This window comes from Entelurus aequoreus, linkage group LG16 (assembly GCF_033978785.1).
Source record: "Entelurus aequoreus isolate RoL-2023_Sb linkage group LG16, RoL_Eaeq_v1.1, whole genome shotgun sequence".
NCBI classification, from domain to species: Eukaryota; Metazoa; Chordata; class Actinopteri; order Syngnathiformes; family Syngnathidae; genus Entelurus; species Entelurus aequoreus.
Window position 1 is genome coordinate 31,102,963 of NC_084746.1, and position 15,000 is coordinate 31,117,962.

Genomic DNA, 15,000 nt, shown 5'->3' on the forward strand with positions numbered 1-15,000 from the left:
GTGTGGCAGAGACCCAGCAGCTGGTCTCCATGGCCAAAAGGCTCCCGGGAGGCAGATCCAGAAGTTAGCAAAAAAGCACAGCAGAAGTCCCGAAAGTGCCACCCCTTGTCACACAGTCCCAAAGGGTCCCGAACCAAAAGGCGAAAAAAAAACAAAAAAAAATGTATCTTAAACTTATTATGGAATTCCTGGAATTTCAAGAAAACCGGGAATTTTTCCAGTTAAAAAAATAACTTTGTTACTGTCCCAATTAAGAGGAATGTTTTGACGGTGGAACGGTTGAAGGGGGTTGGAAAATGTGGAAGGAGTAGTCGCCAGAAAAAAGGGTGGAAATAGGGCTTGGGAAAACCAGGAATTCTGGAAAATCCTGGAATTTTTTTGAACTTGGAAAAAGGGTAGTTTGGATTTCCAGGATGGTGGAATGTGTTGAAGGTGGAATGGTTTGAATAGGTTGAAAAATGTGGAAATGGTGGAAGTTTGAAAAATGGCCAATTCATTTTGAATGGGAAAAATGTCCCAGAAAACCTGGAATTCCGGGATTTTTTGGAATTTGTCAAGGGATTCCCGAATAGGCTGAACAGTTTGAAGTTGGAACGGTTTTGGTATACATGACCCCGTTAGCTGTAGGTCTGTTAATGAGCCATGAAGTAGGCAGGCACGGCGCTATTTCTCAGCGTGTGTTTATCCTAGCCGGCACATTAATACAATGACAACACGACATCCGGATTCCCATCATGCATTGCTTCAAAACTACGGCAAGTAGTGATGTCCAAAAACAGAATTGAATCGGGTGAAAAATGTGGAAGGTAGAGCGCGCCAAAATGTGGAGAAGAAGAAGAAGAAGTTTAATAAATAGATTAATTTTGGTGTAGAAAACCATATGTCCAAACAGCCCCCACGCCGCCCTTTGCTATTGCCTAGTGGTTAGAGTGTCGGTATCGGTAGGTCGTGAGTTCAAACTCCGGCCCAGTCATACCAAAGACTATAAAAATGGGGCCCATTACTTCTCTGCTTGGCACTCAGCATCAAGGGTTGGAATTGGGGGTTAAATCACCAAAAATAATTCCCGGGCGCGGCCACCGCTGCTGCTCACTGCTCCCCTCACCTCCCAGGGGGTGAACATGGGGATGGGTCAAATGCAGAGAATAATTTTGCCACACCTAGTGTGTGTGTGACAATCATGGGTACTTTAACTTTTTAACTTATTTGTTTTCAAATAACAGATACAATTGTTCCATTACAGCCCTGTAGCGCCCTCTGCTGGATATCACTCGTCACTGCACCTTTTAGCCCGTCGATGCAAGTGGACTGTAACATTTGAAAGAGAAGATGTGATGAAACTTGTCACGCCAGATGGTAATTTTTTACCTCCTTCTTGATGGATTTTTGTCACTTTGGCGTAGCGTGAACGCCTCCTCGTCCCTCCGAGGTGCGTGCTGATTGAAATGTAATGTTGACATGTGCCTTCCCCGCACGTCGTGTAATTACAGCTGCTGCCACGGAGGAGGAGGAGGAGGAGGAGGAAGAGCAGACACCTTGTCTCTGCTGCTCAGCGGCGTGCAGAAGATTGTTGCAGGGTGATGATGATGATGATGCTGATGGTGAAATGGGTGTCACGTGATGATGTGGGAAATATTACTTATTCACACCCTGACGCAAACGACACGCACACATGACGATAAAGGCTGCAATGCATGGCCAAATGCAGTGGGAAAGAATCTCGGTATGAACCACATACTACTGCTGTTCCTTTTTTTGTCCACAAGATGGCAATGTTACAACATCTATGTATTTTACTGGCCCGTTCATGTATATTTATAGATATTTCACTCAGTGTGTTAAAGTTACTTGATATTTCCACGACTAAAAAAAAAATAATGATATTACAATATTAAGAAAAACAATGCATTTTTGTCATCTTTTTGCATTTAAATAGCTTTTAAAAAATGTCTGTTTAGCTTGAGGCCGTGTGGGGCCTGCTCAGTGGCCTTGTGATTAGACTGGAATGTTGTGAGTTCAACCCGAGTCATACCAAAGACTATAGAAATAGGACCCGTTGCCTCCCTGCCTCCCACTCAGCATCAAGGGTTGGAATTGGGGGTTAAATCACCAAAATGAATCCCGAGCGCTGCTCACTGCTCCCCTCACCTCCCAGGGGGTGAACATGGGGATGGGTCTAATGCGGAGAGTAATTTCACCACACTTAGTGTGTGTGTGTGTGTGTGACTATGGTTGGGACTTTAACTTTAACTTCAAGTGGAGCACAGTGCATTGTAAATGTGCGGCATGTATTCAATTTATTAGGTACCCCTGCACAATATATTGATGTCTGATGATTTGGTAAAATTGCAAACAGCTAAGATGATGTACAAAGCAAACTATAAGCTGCTACCCAAGAATGTCCAACAATTCTTCTCAACTAAAGAGGAGAAATATAACCTTAGAGGAAAATCTAATTTAAAACATTGGTATGCTCATACAACCCTAAAAACCTTTAGCATGTCAGTATGTGGAACTAAATTATGGAATGGATTAAGTAAAGAAGTTAAACAATGTACTGATATGATCCAGTTTAAGAGGTTCTTCAAATTAATGGTGCTTACAAAGTACAAAGAAGAATAATTATGAGAAACACCGTCAACCTTATTGAAAATGGGATATTCTTCATCTCAGTATGTTTATCATGACTGACTTAATTATTTATTACAAAAACTGCTGAAATAATCATTCACGGATGTCATTGTGCTACAAAAAGAAGTCAATAAATGAACGTATGTACAAACCCCGTTTCCATATGAGTTGGGAAATTGTGTTACATGGCCTTTCCTTTTAACAACACTCAGTAAACGTTTGGGAACGGAGGAGACACATTTTTTAAGCTTCCCAGGTGGAATTCTTTCCCATTCTTGCTTGATGTACAGCTTAAGTTGTTCAACAGTCCAGGGTCTCCGTTGTGGTATTTTAGGCTTCATAATGCGCCACACATTTTCAATGGGAGACAGGTCTGGACTACAGGCAGGCCAGTCTAGTACCCGCACTCTTTTACTATGAAGCCACGTTGATGTAACACGTGGCTTGGCATTGTCTTGCTGAAATAAGCAGGGGCGTCCATGGTAACGTTGCTTGGATGGCAACATATGTTGCTCCAAAACCTGTATGTACCTTTCAGCATTAATGGCGCCTTCAGAGATGTGTAAGTTACCCATGTCTTGGGCACTAATACACCCCCATACCATCACAGATGCTGGCTTTTGAACTTTGCGCCTATAACAATCCGGATGGTTCTTTTCCTCTTTGGTCCGGAGGACACGACGTCCACAGTTTCCAAAAACAATTTGAAATGTGGACTCGTCAGACCACAGAACACTTTTACACTTTGTATCAGTCCATCTTAGATAATCTCAGGCCCAGCAAAGCCGACAGCGTTTCTGGGTGTTGTTGATTAACAGTTTTCGCCTTGCATAGGAGAGTTTTAACTTGCACTTACAGATGTAGCGACCAACTGTAGTTACTGACAGTGGGTTTCTGAAGTGTTCCTGAGCCCATGTGGTGATATCCTTTACACACTGATGTCGCTTGTTGATGCAGTACAGCCTGAGGGATCGAAGGTCACGGGCTTAGCTGCTTACGTGCAGTGATTTCTCCAGATTCTCTGAACCATTTGATGATATTACGGACCGTAGATGGTGAAATCCCTAAATTCCTTGCAATAGCTGGTTGAGAGAGGTTTTTCTTAAACTGTTGAACAATTTGCTCACGCATTTGTTGACAAAGTGGTGACCCTCGCCCCATCCTTGTTTGAAAATGTCTGAGCATTTCATGGAATCTACTTTTATACCCAATCATGGCACCCACCTGTTCCCAATTTGCCTGTTCACCTGTGGGATGTTCCAAATAAGTGTTTGATGAGCATTCCTCAACTTTATCAGTATTTATTGCCACCTTTCCCAACTTCTTTATCACGTGTTGCTGGTATCAAATTCTAAAGTTAATGATTATTTGCAACAATAAAAATGTTTATCAGTTTGAACATTTAAATATGTTGTCTTTGTAGCATATTCAACTGAATATGGGTTGAAAATGATTTGCAAATCATTGTATTCCGTTTATATTTACATCTAACACAATTTCCCAACTCATATGGAAACGGGGTTTGTATTAGTAAATGCTCTGAAGTGGGAAAGGGGTAGGATTAAATAAGCGTTGCTTCTTCCTACTCCTTTTCGGACATGATGTAAAGTGAAATATGAAATAGTGTGATGTATTATGCTGTAAGTGTGTTCATGTGCGAAATAAACTAAAGAAAGAAAAAAATAAAGAACATGCTACAGCTGAATCTAAAAAAAATATTGTGTTCGTGTTTTGCTCTTCAAAATAATTTACAAAGATAAAACAATATACACAAGATTTTAAAAAATACAGTTGTCCTAAATCAAATCTATTGATCATAATTCATTTTGGTTTAAATTTTATTTTGAATGTACTTAATTGTCTTGGGAATTTATAAATGATTATTTGAAAATTAAAAAAACATAGTTAATGAAATAAAATTTAAAAAACACAGTATGTAGCAAAAACGTAACTACACATGGATATACAGATGAGCAAATAGATACAGAACATGCAAACATATTTAGTAGCTTGTCATTGTTGAACGTTTAAAGAACAGCAAAAAAAGTGATGGAGGTGGAATTCTAAGGCATATATTTAATAAATGTGTTTTCTTACTATTATTACATTGTTTGTTGTATCTATAAGTAATGTAAAATCTTTATAATTATAACCTTACTGTAGTTGCGTGCGTGGAATGAATAGGTAAGTAAATGACATACATCCAAATTAATAGCTAATCCTGCTGAATAAAAAAACAACTGTGTTTTGCTCTTCAAAATGATTTACAAAGATAAAACAATATATACAAGATATAAAAAAACAGTATTCAAAATAACATCCCCTTATTAGTTTTGTAATTTTTTTAAATGTAATATTTTTATGGATATTATTAGATTGTGAAAGTATACTTAGTGTTCATAGTACAGGTGTGGGTTTTTTTTACACGTTAAATATCTCAAAAACATTGACTAAAATGTATAATAACTCAGTGAGGCTATGATTGTCGTAAATCAAATATTTCATCAATTGATCATCATTTATTTTGGTTTAAATTTTATTTTGAATGTAGGAAATTATAAATGATTATTTGAAAATTAAAGAAACATAGTAAATTAAATTAAAAAAAACACAGTATGTGGCAAAAACATAACTACACATGGATATACAGATGAGCAAATATATACAGAACATGCAAACTATTTAGTAGCTTGTCATTGTTAAACGTTTAAAGTACAGCAAAAGGAGAGCTGGAGGTGAAATTCGAAGGCATATATTTATTAATAAATGTTTTTCTTAGTAGTATTACATTGTTGAATCTATAAGTAACGTAAAATCCTTATAATTATAACCTTACTGTAGTCGTGTGCGTGCAATGGAAAGGTAAGTGCACCCCTAGCGGCCATTGATTGGTACGACACTGTCTGCAAGGGTTGAGTTGAGTTGAGTAGAGTTTGAGTTTATTTGGAACATGCAAGCATACAACATGACACATCACAATTTACAGGTTCCCTTTTCAACATGTTCGAAAAGGAGCAGGAAGAAGCAGAGCTTATTTAATCCTACCCCTTTTCTTTTACATAACAGTTGCTACAACTTTTGTTCACTTTCTGTTCTCAATTTATTCACAATATACTCCATAAGTAATCACAATAAAAATAAATAAATAAATAAATAATAATTGGTGAAGTAAGTTACATTTCATATGATGAGATAAGTAAGATTATTATGAGAGTGAAAGAATGGATGAGTTAAATAAATTCAGAATGTTTATCGTGGTTCTTCTTCTTTGTACTTTGTAAACACTTTAAGTTTGAAGAGTTTCTTGAATAATCCATTCCAATGTCCACATAGTGATATACTGGTCGATCAAGCGCGCATTCCTCCAACCCTCTTTTGCTCCTCCTCTCCCCGGCGTGATACATTCTTCACTGGAGCTTGCATATGCTTGCACAGCTACTTTCTGTGGCGTGTTGGCAGTAAAGGATCGAGAGGGAAAAAGACGACATGGCTGGCATCGTGCTCCAAACCGAGGGAGGAAGCGGCGGGATTGTGGTAATAAAAAAAAAAAAAAGCAGACTTAACTTCCATCATGCTGCAAACTTTTATGGCTGCACGAACACGTTGGGAAGTTTTTACAACTTGCCGGGCGAGGATGCAAAAATGACGATAATGCTTTGCTTTCAGATCGACGATGACTGGCCGGGTTACAGTTTAGAACTCTTCAGCTATCCTGCACACTACGCAGGAGACCTGGAATGCGTGGTGGTTCCACACGGAGTCATCATGGACAGGTACTGCAACACTTTGCTAAAAAAATATGCGCAGCCTGACTGTATTAGTGCATGGACTGACTGTTCTGCAAATGTCTGCAGACATTTACCACAGGCATCAAACGATTGCATCATATTGATTGATTGATTGACACTTTTATGAGTAGATTGCACAGTATAGTGCATATTCCGTACAATTGACCACTAAATGGTAACACCCGAATATGTTTTTCAACTTGTTTAAAGGCCTACTGAAATTACATTTTTTTATTTAAACGGGGATAGCAGATCCATTCAATATGTAATACTTGATCATTTTGCGATATTGCCATATTTTTGCTGAAAGGATTTAGTAGAGAACATCGACGATAAAGTTCGCAACTTTTGCTCGCTGATAAAAAAAAAAAAAGCCTTGCCTGTACCGGAAGTAGCGTGACGTCAAAGGTTGAAAGGCTCCTCACATTTCCCCATTGTTTTCAATGCAGCGAGAGCGATTCAGACCGAGAAAGCGACGATTACCCCATTAATTTGAGCGAGGATGAAAGATTTGTGGATGAGGAACGTTAGAGTGAAGTACTAGAGTGCAGTGCAGGACATATCTTTTTTCGCTTTGACCGTAACTTAGGTAAAAGGGCTCATTGGATTCCACACTCTCTCCTTTTTCTATTGTGGATCACGGATTTGTATTTTTAAACCACCTCGGATACTATATCCGCTTGAAAATGAGAGTCGAGAACGCGAAATGGACATTCACAGTGACTTTTATCTCCACTACAATACATCGGCGAAGCACTTTAGCTACGGAGCTAACGTGATAGAATCGTGCTTAACTGCATATAGAAACAAAAGAAATGAACCCCTGACTGGAAGGATAGACAGAAGACCAACAATACTATTAAACCATGTTCCTGTAAATACACGGTTAATGCTTTCCAGCTTGGCGAAGCTTAACAATGCTGTTGCTAACGACGCCATTGAAGCTAACTTAGCAACCGGACCTCACAGAGCTATGCTAAAAACATTAGCTATCCACCTACGCCAGCCCTCATCTGCTCATCAACACCCGTGCTCACCTGCGTTCCCGCGATCGACGGCTCGACGAAGGACTTCACCCGATCACAGATGCGGTCGGCGGCCCGGAGACGGAGGAAGTCAAGGTGAGGTCGGCGGCTAGCGCATCTGCTATCCATCTCAAAGTCCTCCTGGTTGTGTTGCTGTAGTCCGCCGCTAATACACCGATCCCACCTACAACTTTCTTCTTTGCAGTCTTCATTGTTCATTAAACAAATTGCAAAAGATTCACCAAAACAGATGTTCAGAATACTGTGGAATTTTGAGATGAAAACAGAGCTTTTTGTATTGGATTCAATGTGTCCACATACTTCCGTTTCAACGATGGACGTCACGTGCATACGTCATCATACATAAACGTTTTCAACCGGAAGTTTAGCGGGAAATTGAAAATTGCACTTTATAAGTTAACCCGGCCGTATTGGCATGTGTTGCAATGTTAAGATTTCATCATTGATATATAAACTATCAGACTGCGTGGTCGGTAGTAGTGGGTTTCAGTAAGCCTTTAAAAAGTCGGGGTCCACGTAAATCAATTCATGGTAATATTAACAGGCCTGTCAAGATAGCTTAGCATTACAAGCAATAAAGTTGAAATACTGTACGGTACAATGTCAGGGATATTTAACTGTAGGCCCACAAGCCAAATTACCGACCTCAAAGCAGTTTTATTTGGTACATGATGTAATGATAAGTCTGACCAGTAGTTGGTAGTCACACATACGAGATACTTGTGGACTGCAGGTTGACGCTTCCTGTTCAATTAATGACGCTAGCAAGTACAGGTTTGCATGCAAGCCCAAAACTTACATATTTCATTGAGAATATAGAACATTACACACAGTGCTCAAAAATCCGTCAAAACATTTTTGTACGACTTTGGTAAGCTCCGGAAGCATTACGGCTACCGCAGTCAGACGTACTGTGCTTCAACATACGGGTATTACAAACCCTGTTTCCATATGAGTTGGGAAATTGTGTTAGATGTAAATATAAACGGAATACAATGATTTGCAAATCCTTTTGAACCCATATTCAATTGAATGCAGTACAAAGACAAGATATTTGATGTTCAAACTCATAAACTTTATTTTTTTTTAGCAAATAATAATTAACTTAGAATTTCATGGCTGCAACACGTGCCAAAGTAGTTGGGAAAGGGCATGTTCACCACTGTGTTACATGGCCTTTCCTTTTAACAACACTCAGTAAACGTTTGGGAACTGAGGAGACACATTTTTTAAGCTTCTCAGGTGGAATTATTTCCCATTCTTGCTTGATGTACAGCTTAAGTTGTTCGACAGTCCGGGGGTCTCCGTTGTGGTATTTTAGGCTTCATAATGCGCCACACATTTTTAATGGGAGCCAGGTCTGGACTACAGGCAGGCCAGTCTAGTACCCGCACTCTTTTACTATGAAGCCACGCTGTTGTAACACGTGGCTTGGCATTGTCTTGCTGAAATAAGCAGGGGCGTCCATGGTAACGTTGCTTGGATGGCAACATATGTTGCTCCAAAACCTGTATGTACCTTTCAGCATTAAAGGCCTACTGAAATGAATTTTTTTAATTTAAACGGGGATAGCAGATCCATTCTATGTGTCATACTTAATAATTTCGCGATATTGCCATATTTTTGCTGAAAGGATTTAGTAGAGAATAACAACGATAAAGTTTGCAACTTTTGGTTGCTGATAAAAAAAAGCCTTGCCCCTACCGGAAGTAGCGTGACGTCACAAGCTGGAGTGCTGCTCACATTTCCCTATTGTTTACACCAGCAGCGAGAGAGATTCAGACCGAGAAAGTGACGATTACCCCATTAGTTTGAGCGAGGATGAAAGATTTGTGGATGAGAAAAGTGAGAGTGAAGGACTACAGTGCAGTGCAGGACGTATCTTTTTTCGCTCTGACCGTAACTTAGGTACAAGCTGGCTCATTGGATTCCACACTCTCTCCTTTTTCTATTGTGGATCACAGATTTGTATTTTAAACCACCTTGGATACTATATCCTCTTGAAAATGAGAGTCGAGAACGCGAAATGGACATTCACAGTGACTTTTATCTCCACGACAATACATCGGCGAAACACTTTAGCTACGGAGCTAAAGTGATAGCATCGGGCTCAATTGCAGATATAAACAATAGGGGGGGGTTACCCACATATGCGGTCCTCTCCAAGGTTTCTCATAGTCATTCACCGACGTCCCACTGGGGTGAGTTTTTCCTTGCCCGTATGTGGGCTCTGTACCGAGGATGTCGTTGTGGCTTGTACAGCCCTTTGAGACACTTGTGATTTAGGGCTATATAAATAAACATTGATTGATTGATTGAAATAAATCCCTGACTGGAAGGATAGACAGAAAATCAACAATACTATTAAACCCTGGACATGTAAATACACGGTTAATGCTTTCCAGCTTCGCGAAGAGTAACAATGCTGTTGCTAACGACGCCATTGAAGCTAACTTAGCAACGGGACCTCACAGAGCTATGATAAAAACATTAGCGCTCCACCTACGCCAGCCAGCCCTCATCTGCTCATCAACACCCGTGCTCACCTGCGTTCCAGCGATCGACGGAAGGACGAAGGACTTCACCCGATCATCCGTGCAGTCGGCGGCTAGCGTCGGCTAGCGCGTCTGCTATCCAAGTCAAAGTCCTCCTGGTTGTGTTGCTACAGCCAGCCGCTAATACACCGATCCCACCTACAACTTTCTTCTTTGCAGTCTTCATTGTTCATTAAACAAATTGCAAAAGATTCACCAACACAGATGTCCAGAATACTGTGGAATTTTGAGATGAAAACAGAGCTTTTTTGTATTGGATTCAAAGGTGTACCAATACTTCCGTTTAACTAGTGACGTCACGTGCATACGTCATCATACAAAGACGTTTTCAACCGGAAGTTTAGCGGGAAATTTAAAATTGCACTTTATAAGTTAACCCGGCAGTATTGGCATGTGTTGCAATGTTAAGATTTCATCATTGATACATAAACTATCAGACTGCGTGGTCGGTAGTAGTGGGTTTCAGTAGGCCTTTAATGGCGCCTTCACAGATGTGTAAGTTACCCATGTCTTGGGCACTAATACACCCCCACACCATCACAGATGCTGGCTTTTCAACTTTGCGCCTATAACAATCCGGATGGTTCTTTTCCTCTTTGATCCGGAGAACACGACGTACACAGTTTCCAAAAACAATTTGAAATGTGGACTCGTCAGACCACAGAACACTTTTCCACTTTGCATCAGTCCATCTTAGATGAGCTCAGGCCCAGCGAGGCCGACGGCGTTTCTGGGTGTTGTTGATAAATGGTTTTCGCCTTGCATAGGAGAGTTTTAACTTGCACTTACAGATGTAGCGACCAACTGTAGTTACTGACAGTGGGTTTCTGAAGTATTCCTGAGCCTATATGGTGATATCCTTTACACACTGATGTTGCTTGTTGATGCAGTACAGCCTGAGGGATCGAAGGTCACGGGCTTAGCTGCTTACGTGCAGTGATTTCTCCAGATTCTCTGAACCCTTTGATGATATTATAAACCGTAGATGGTGAAATTCCTAAATTATTTGCAATAGCTGGTTGAGAAAGGTTTTTCTTAAACTGTTCAACAATTTGCTCATGCATTTGTTGACAAAGTGGTGACCCTCGCCCCATCCTTGTTTGTGAATGACTGAGCATTTCATGGAATCTACTTTTATACCCAATCATGGCACCCACCTGTTCCCAATTTGCCTGTTCACCTGTGGGATGTTCCAAATAAGTGTTTGATGAGCATTCCTCAACTTTATCAGTATTTATTGCCACCTTTCCCAACTTCTTTGTCACGTGTTGCTGGCATCAAATTCTAAAGTTAATGATTATTTGCAACAACAAAAAAATGTTTATCAGTTTGAACATCAAATATGTTGTCTTTGTAGCATATTCAACTCAATATGGGTTAAAATGATTTGCAAATCATTGTATTCCGTTTATATTTACATCTAATACAATTTCCCAACTCATATGGAAACGGGGTTTGTACATTCAAAATATGAAATAAATTTGATCAAAAGTCCGCTTACAATGGAGCCTATAGGAGCCACTCAATTCTGCCTATAAAGCCCTTGATTAGTGTTTTTTGCAGCAGGGCATTAAAAACAGAAGAGCATTTCTGGCATGTAGAGGATCTTTGATTAGTGTTTTTTGCAGCAGGGCATTAAAAAACAGCAGAGCATTTCTGTCATATAGAGCAGTGGTCCCCAACCGGTCCGTGGATCGATTGGTATCGGGCCGCACAAGAAATAAAAATAAATAAATAAAAAAATATTTTTAAATTTTTTTATTAAATCAACATAAAAAACACAAGATACACTTACAATTAGTGCACCAACCCAAAAAACCTCCCTCCCCCATTTACACTCATTCACACTCATTCACACAAAATGGTTGTTTCTTTCTGTTATTAATATTTCTGGTTCATACATTATATATCAATGTAGATCAATACAGTCAGCAGGGATACAGTCCGTAAGCACACATGATTGAATTTTTTTAAGACAAAATAAATAAATAAAAATCCCTCCTCCCCAGGTCCGTGGGACAAATTTTGAAGCGTTGACCGGTCCGCAGTTACAAAAAGGTTGGGGACCACTGATATAGAGGATCTTTGATTAGTGTTTTTGCAGCAGGGCATTAAAAAACAGAAAAGCATTTCTGGCATATAGAGGATCTTTGATTAGAGTTTTTTTGCACAGCAGGGCATTAAAAAACAGCAGAGCATTTCTGTCTTATAGAAGATCTTTGATTAGTGTTGTTTGCAGCAGGGCATTAAAAACTGCAGAGCATTTCTGTCGTATGGAGGATCTTTGATTAGTGTTTGCAGCATGGCATTAAAAAACAGCAGAGCATTTCTGTCATATAGAGGATATTTGATTAGTGCTTTTTGCAGCAGGGCATTAAAAAACAGAAAAGCGTTTCTGGCATTCAGAGGATCTTTGATTAGTTTTTTTTGCAACTTGGCATTAGAAACAGCAGAGCGTTTCAGTCATATTGAGGATCTTTGATTAGTGTTTTTTGCAGCACGGCATTAAAAAACAGCAGAGCGTTTCTGGCATATAGAGGATCTTTGATTAGTGTTTTTTGCAGTAGGGCATTAAAAACAGCATAGAGAGACAAGCGGTAGAAAATAGATGGAGTGATGAATTAAAAAGAGCTGAGTGCTCCTGTCTTTCAGAAGATCTTTACTAGCATTTTTGCAGTAGCTCTCAAAAAACAGCTGCACTTTGGTGCCTTGACTCACACACATTTTGGACGGAAGTAGTTGCAAAGTGCTCCTGTCATATACGTAGACAAGCAAAGGGTGGCTATTTTGAAGAAACTAGAATATAAAACATGTTTTCAGTTATTCCACCTTTTTTTGTTAAGTACATAACTCCACATGTGTTCATTCATAGTTGTGATGCCTTCAGTGACAATCTACAATGTAAATAGTCATGAAAATAAAGAAAACACATTGAATGAGAAGGTGTGTCCAAACTTTTGGCCTGTACTGTGCGTATGTGTATACAAACGCATATTAGCCTTGTTACACAGTATACATAAGCATCTCTTTTTGAGGGATAACTTGCTTTGAAATTGTAAGTCAAGGTGATGAGCAGATATTTACGTATTTATTTTTGATAACCCTCTGCCCAAAAAAGTGAATAAATCAATTAATATTCAATTCATTATTGTAAAACATATGCAATTGCATGCAATAACTTGTTTTGTTCAAATTGAAAGAAACAAATACATTTAGCAGGCCACATCAAATGACAAGATGGTGCAGATACAATGATGTGGCGGGCCACATAAAATAATTTGGCGGACCACGTAAATGAAGTGGCCTGCTCGTAAAATAATGTGGCAGCATGCATAAAAAAATATGGCAGGCCACATCAGATGAAGTGGCGGGCCAAATTTAATGACACCTGTGGTATAGTGTATTAAGTGTATAGTATGTGCATCTGTTTGTTAAAATTAATTGTGTTGTACAGTGGATTTTATTTCCTGCTCTATGGTTGTCATCACACTCTCTGTGTGATGACAACAAAAGCAAGTGTTCTGTTGTGTTGTTACTGTACTTTTTGTTGTTGTTGTTGTTGTTGTCTCTCTGTCTTATCCCCGTCTTGACCCCACAATTTCCCCCTCTGTCTTCCTTTTTTTCTTCTTTCTATCCCTACCTGCTCTGGTCCAGCTGCCCAAACATAAAAAAAAATCCATTTAATAAAGTAAAAAACAAATAGGGCAACAAGAGAGAGATCCCACACTTCTCTTTTGTACAGCCTATATTACAGTTAAAGTTAAACTGGGCATGTACATCAAATATATGACTTGCCTGAGTGGCTGGACAGGACATTTTAATAAAATAAATAAAAAATGTTCTGTCTCCATGATATGGCATCATTGAGAATGGATGGAGGCTTTGTGTCATGAACCCCTACGCCTTTTGTTTGCCCAGAACGGAACGTCTCGCCCGAAACATCATGGATGACCTGGGGGACCATGACATCGTGGTCCTATGCGTGCTCAAAGGGGGCTACCAGTTCTGCGCAGACCTGGTGGACAAGATCAAGGCGTTGAGCTGCAGCTCGGACCGCACCATCCCCATGAGGGTCCACTTTATACGTCTCAAAAGCTACCTGGTGAGCTTTCTTTTTTTAAATCTCATATAATGCACTGCAAAAAGTCAGTGTTCAAAAACAAGGAAAAAAATACAAAAATTAGGGGTATTTTACTTGAACTAAGCAAAATTATCTGCCAATAGAACAAGAAAATGTGGCTTGTCAAGACTTTCCAAAACAAGTAAAATTAGTTAACCTCAATGAACCCCAAAATACCTTAAAATAAGTATATTCTCACTAATAACAAGTGCACTTTTCTTGATAGAAAAAACAAATATGAGACCTTTTTTCTCAATATGTTGAAAAATATTCTTAAATTAAGTAGATGCTAGTGCCAGTATCTTGACATAATGATATGCGCTCCGCATTACATTTCTTGAAACCAGCAAACTTACACTAAAAACTAGTTAATTTTTCTTAATGGAAAGGCAAAAAAGGCAACGCTCAGGCAAATCATATTGTCTAAAAATGCATTTTCCCATCGATAACATGACATCATCGCGCCCAGTGCATGCTCTTTCAGTCAATTAGTGAGCAAGGAATATATATATATATATATATATATATATATATATATATATATATATATATATATATATATATATATATTTACAGCCCGGCCCCCGGCCAATTTTTTTTAAATTGTAATTTTGAAGAATTTATCTGAATGTGCATTAACTATTTCTGTTCAAAATTGTTTGAAATGTCACATGTTAATTGTTTAAATATTAACTGCCGGTTCAATTATGAGACACAATTGTATCATGTCATGATTTTTTATTTAATGCTTAAAATAAGAAATGAGTACTTTAAAAATGCAGTTTTATACTTGTTAGTGTTGATGACACAGCTTTGCAACAGTTGATATTCTAGTTTCAAGCATGTTTTACTCAATATAG

At 39.1% G+C, this 15,000-nt stretch overlaps 1 protein-coding gene across 3 annotated transcripts in view; it reads left to right on the top strand.

Moving 5' to 3' along the window:
* Positions 1–6,016: 6,016 nt before the first annotated feature.
* Positions 6,017–15,000, top strand: part of prtfdc1b (phosphoribosyl transferase domain containing 1b) — a 39,759-nt gene continuing 30,775 nt past the window's right edge. For all 3 annotated transcript variants that reach the window (XM_062022633.1, XM_062022634.1, XM_062022635.1), the window contains exons 1-3: positions 6,017–6,165; positions 6,298–6,404; positions 13,939–14,122. In XM_062022633.1, coding sequence (XP_061878617.1) covers positions 6,118–6,165; positions 6,298–6,404; positions 13,939–14,122 — 339 coding nt within the window. In that variant the 5' untranslated portion in view covers positions 6,017–6,117. The remainder of the gene's footprint in view (positions 6,166–6,297; positions 6,405–13,938; positions 14,123–15,000) is intronic.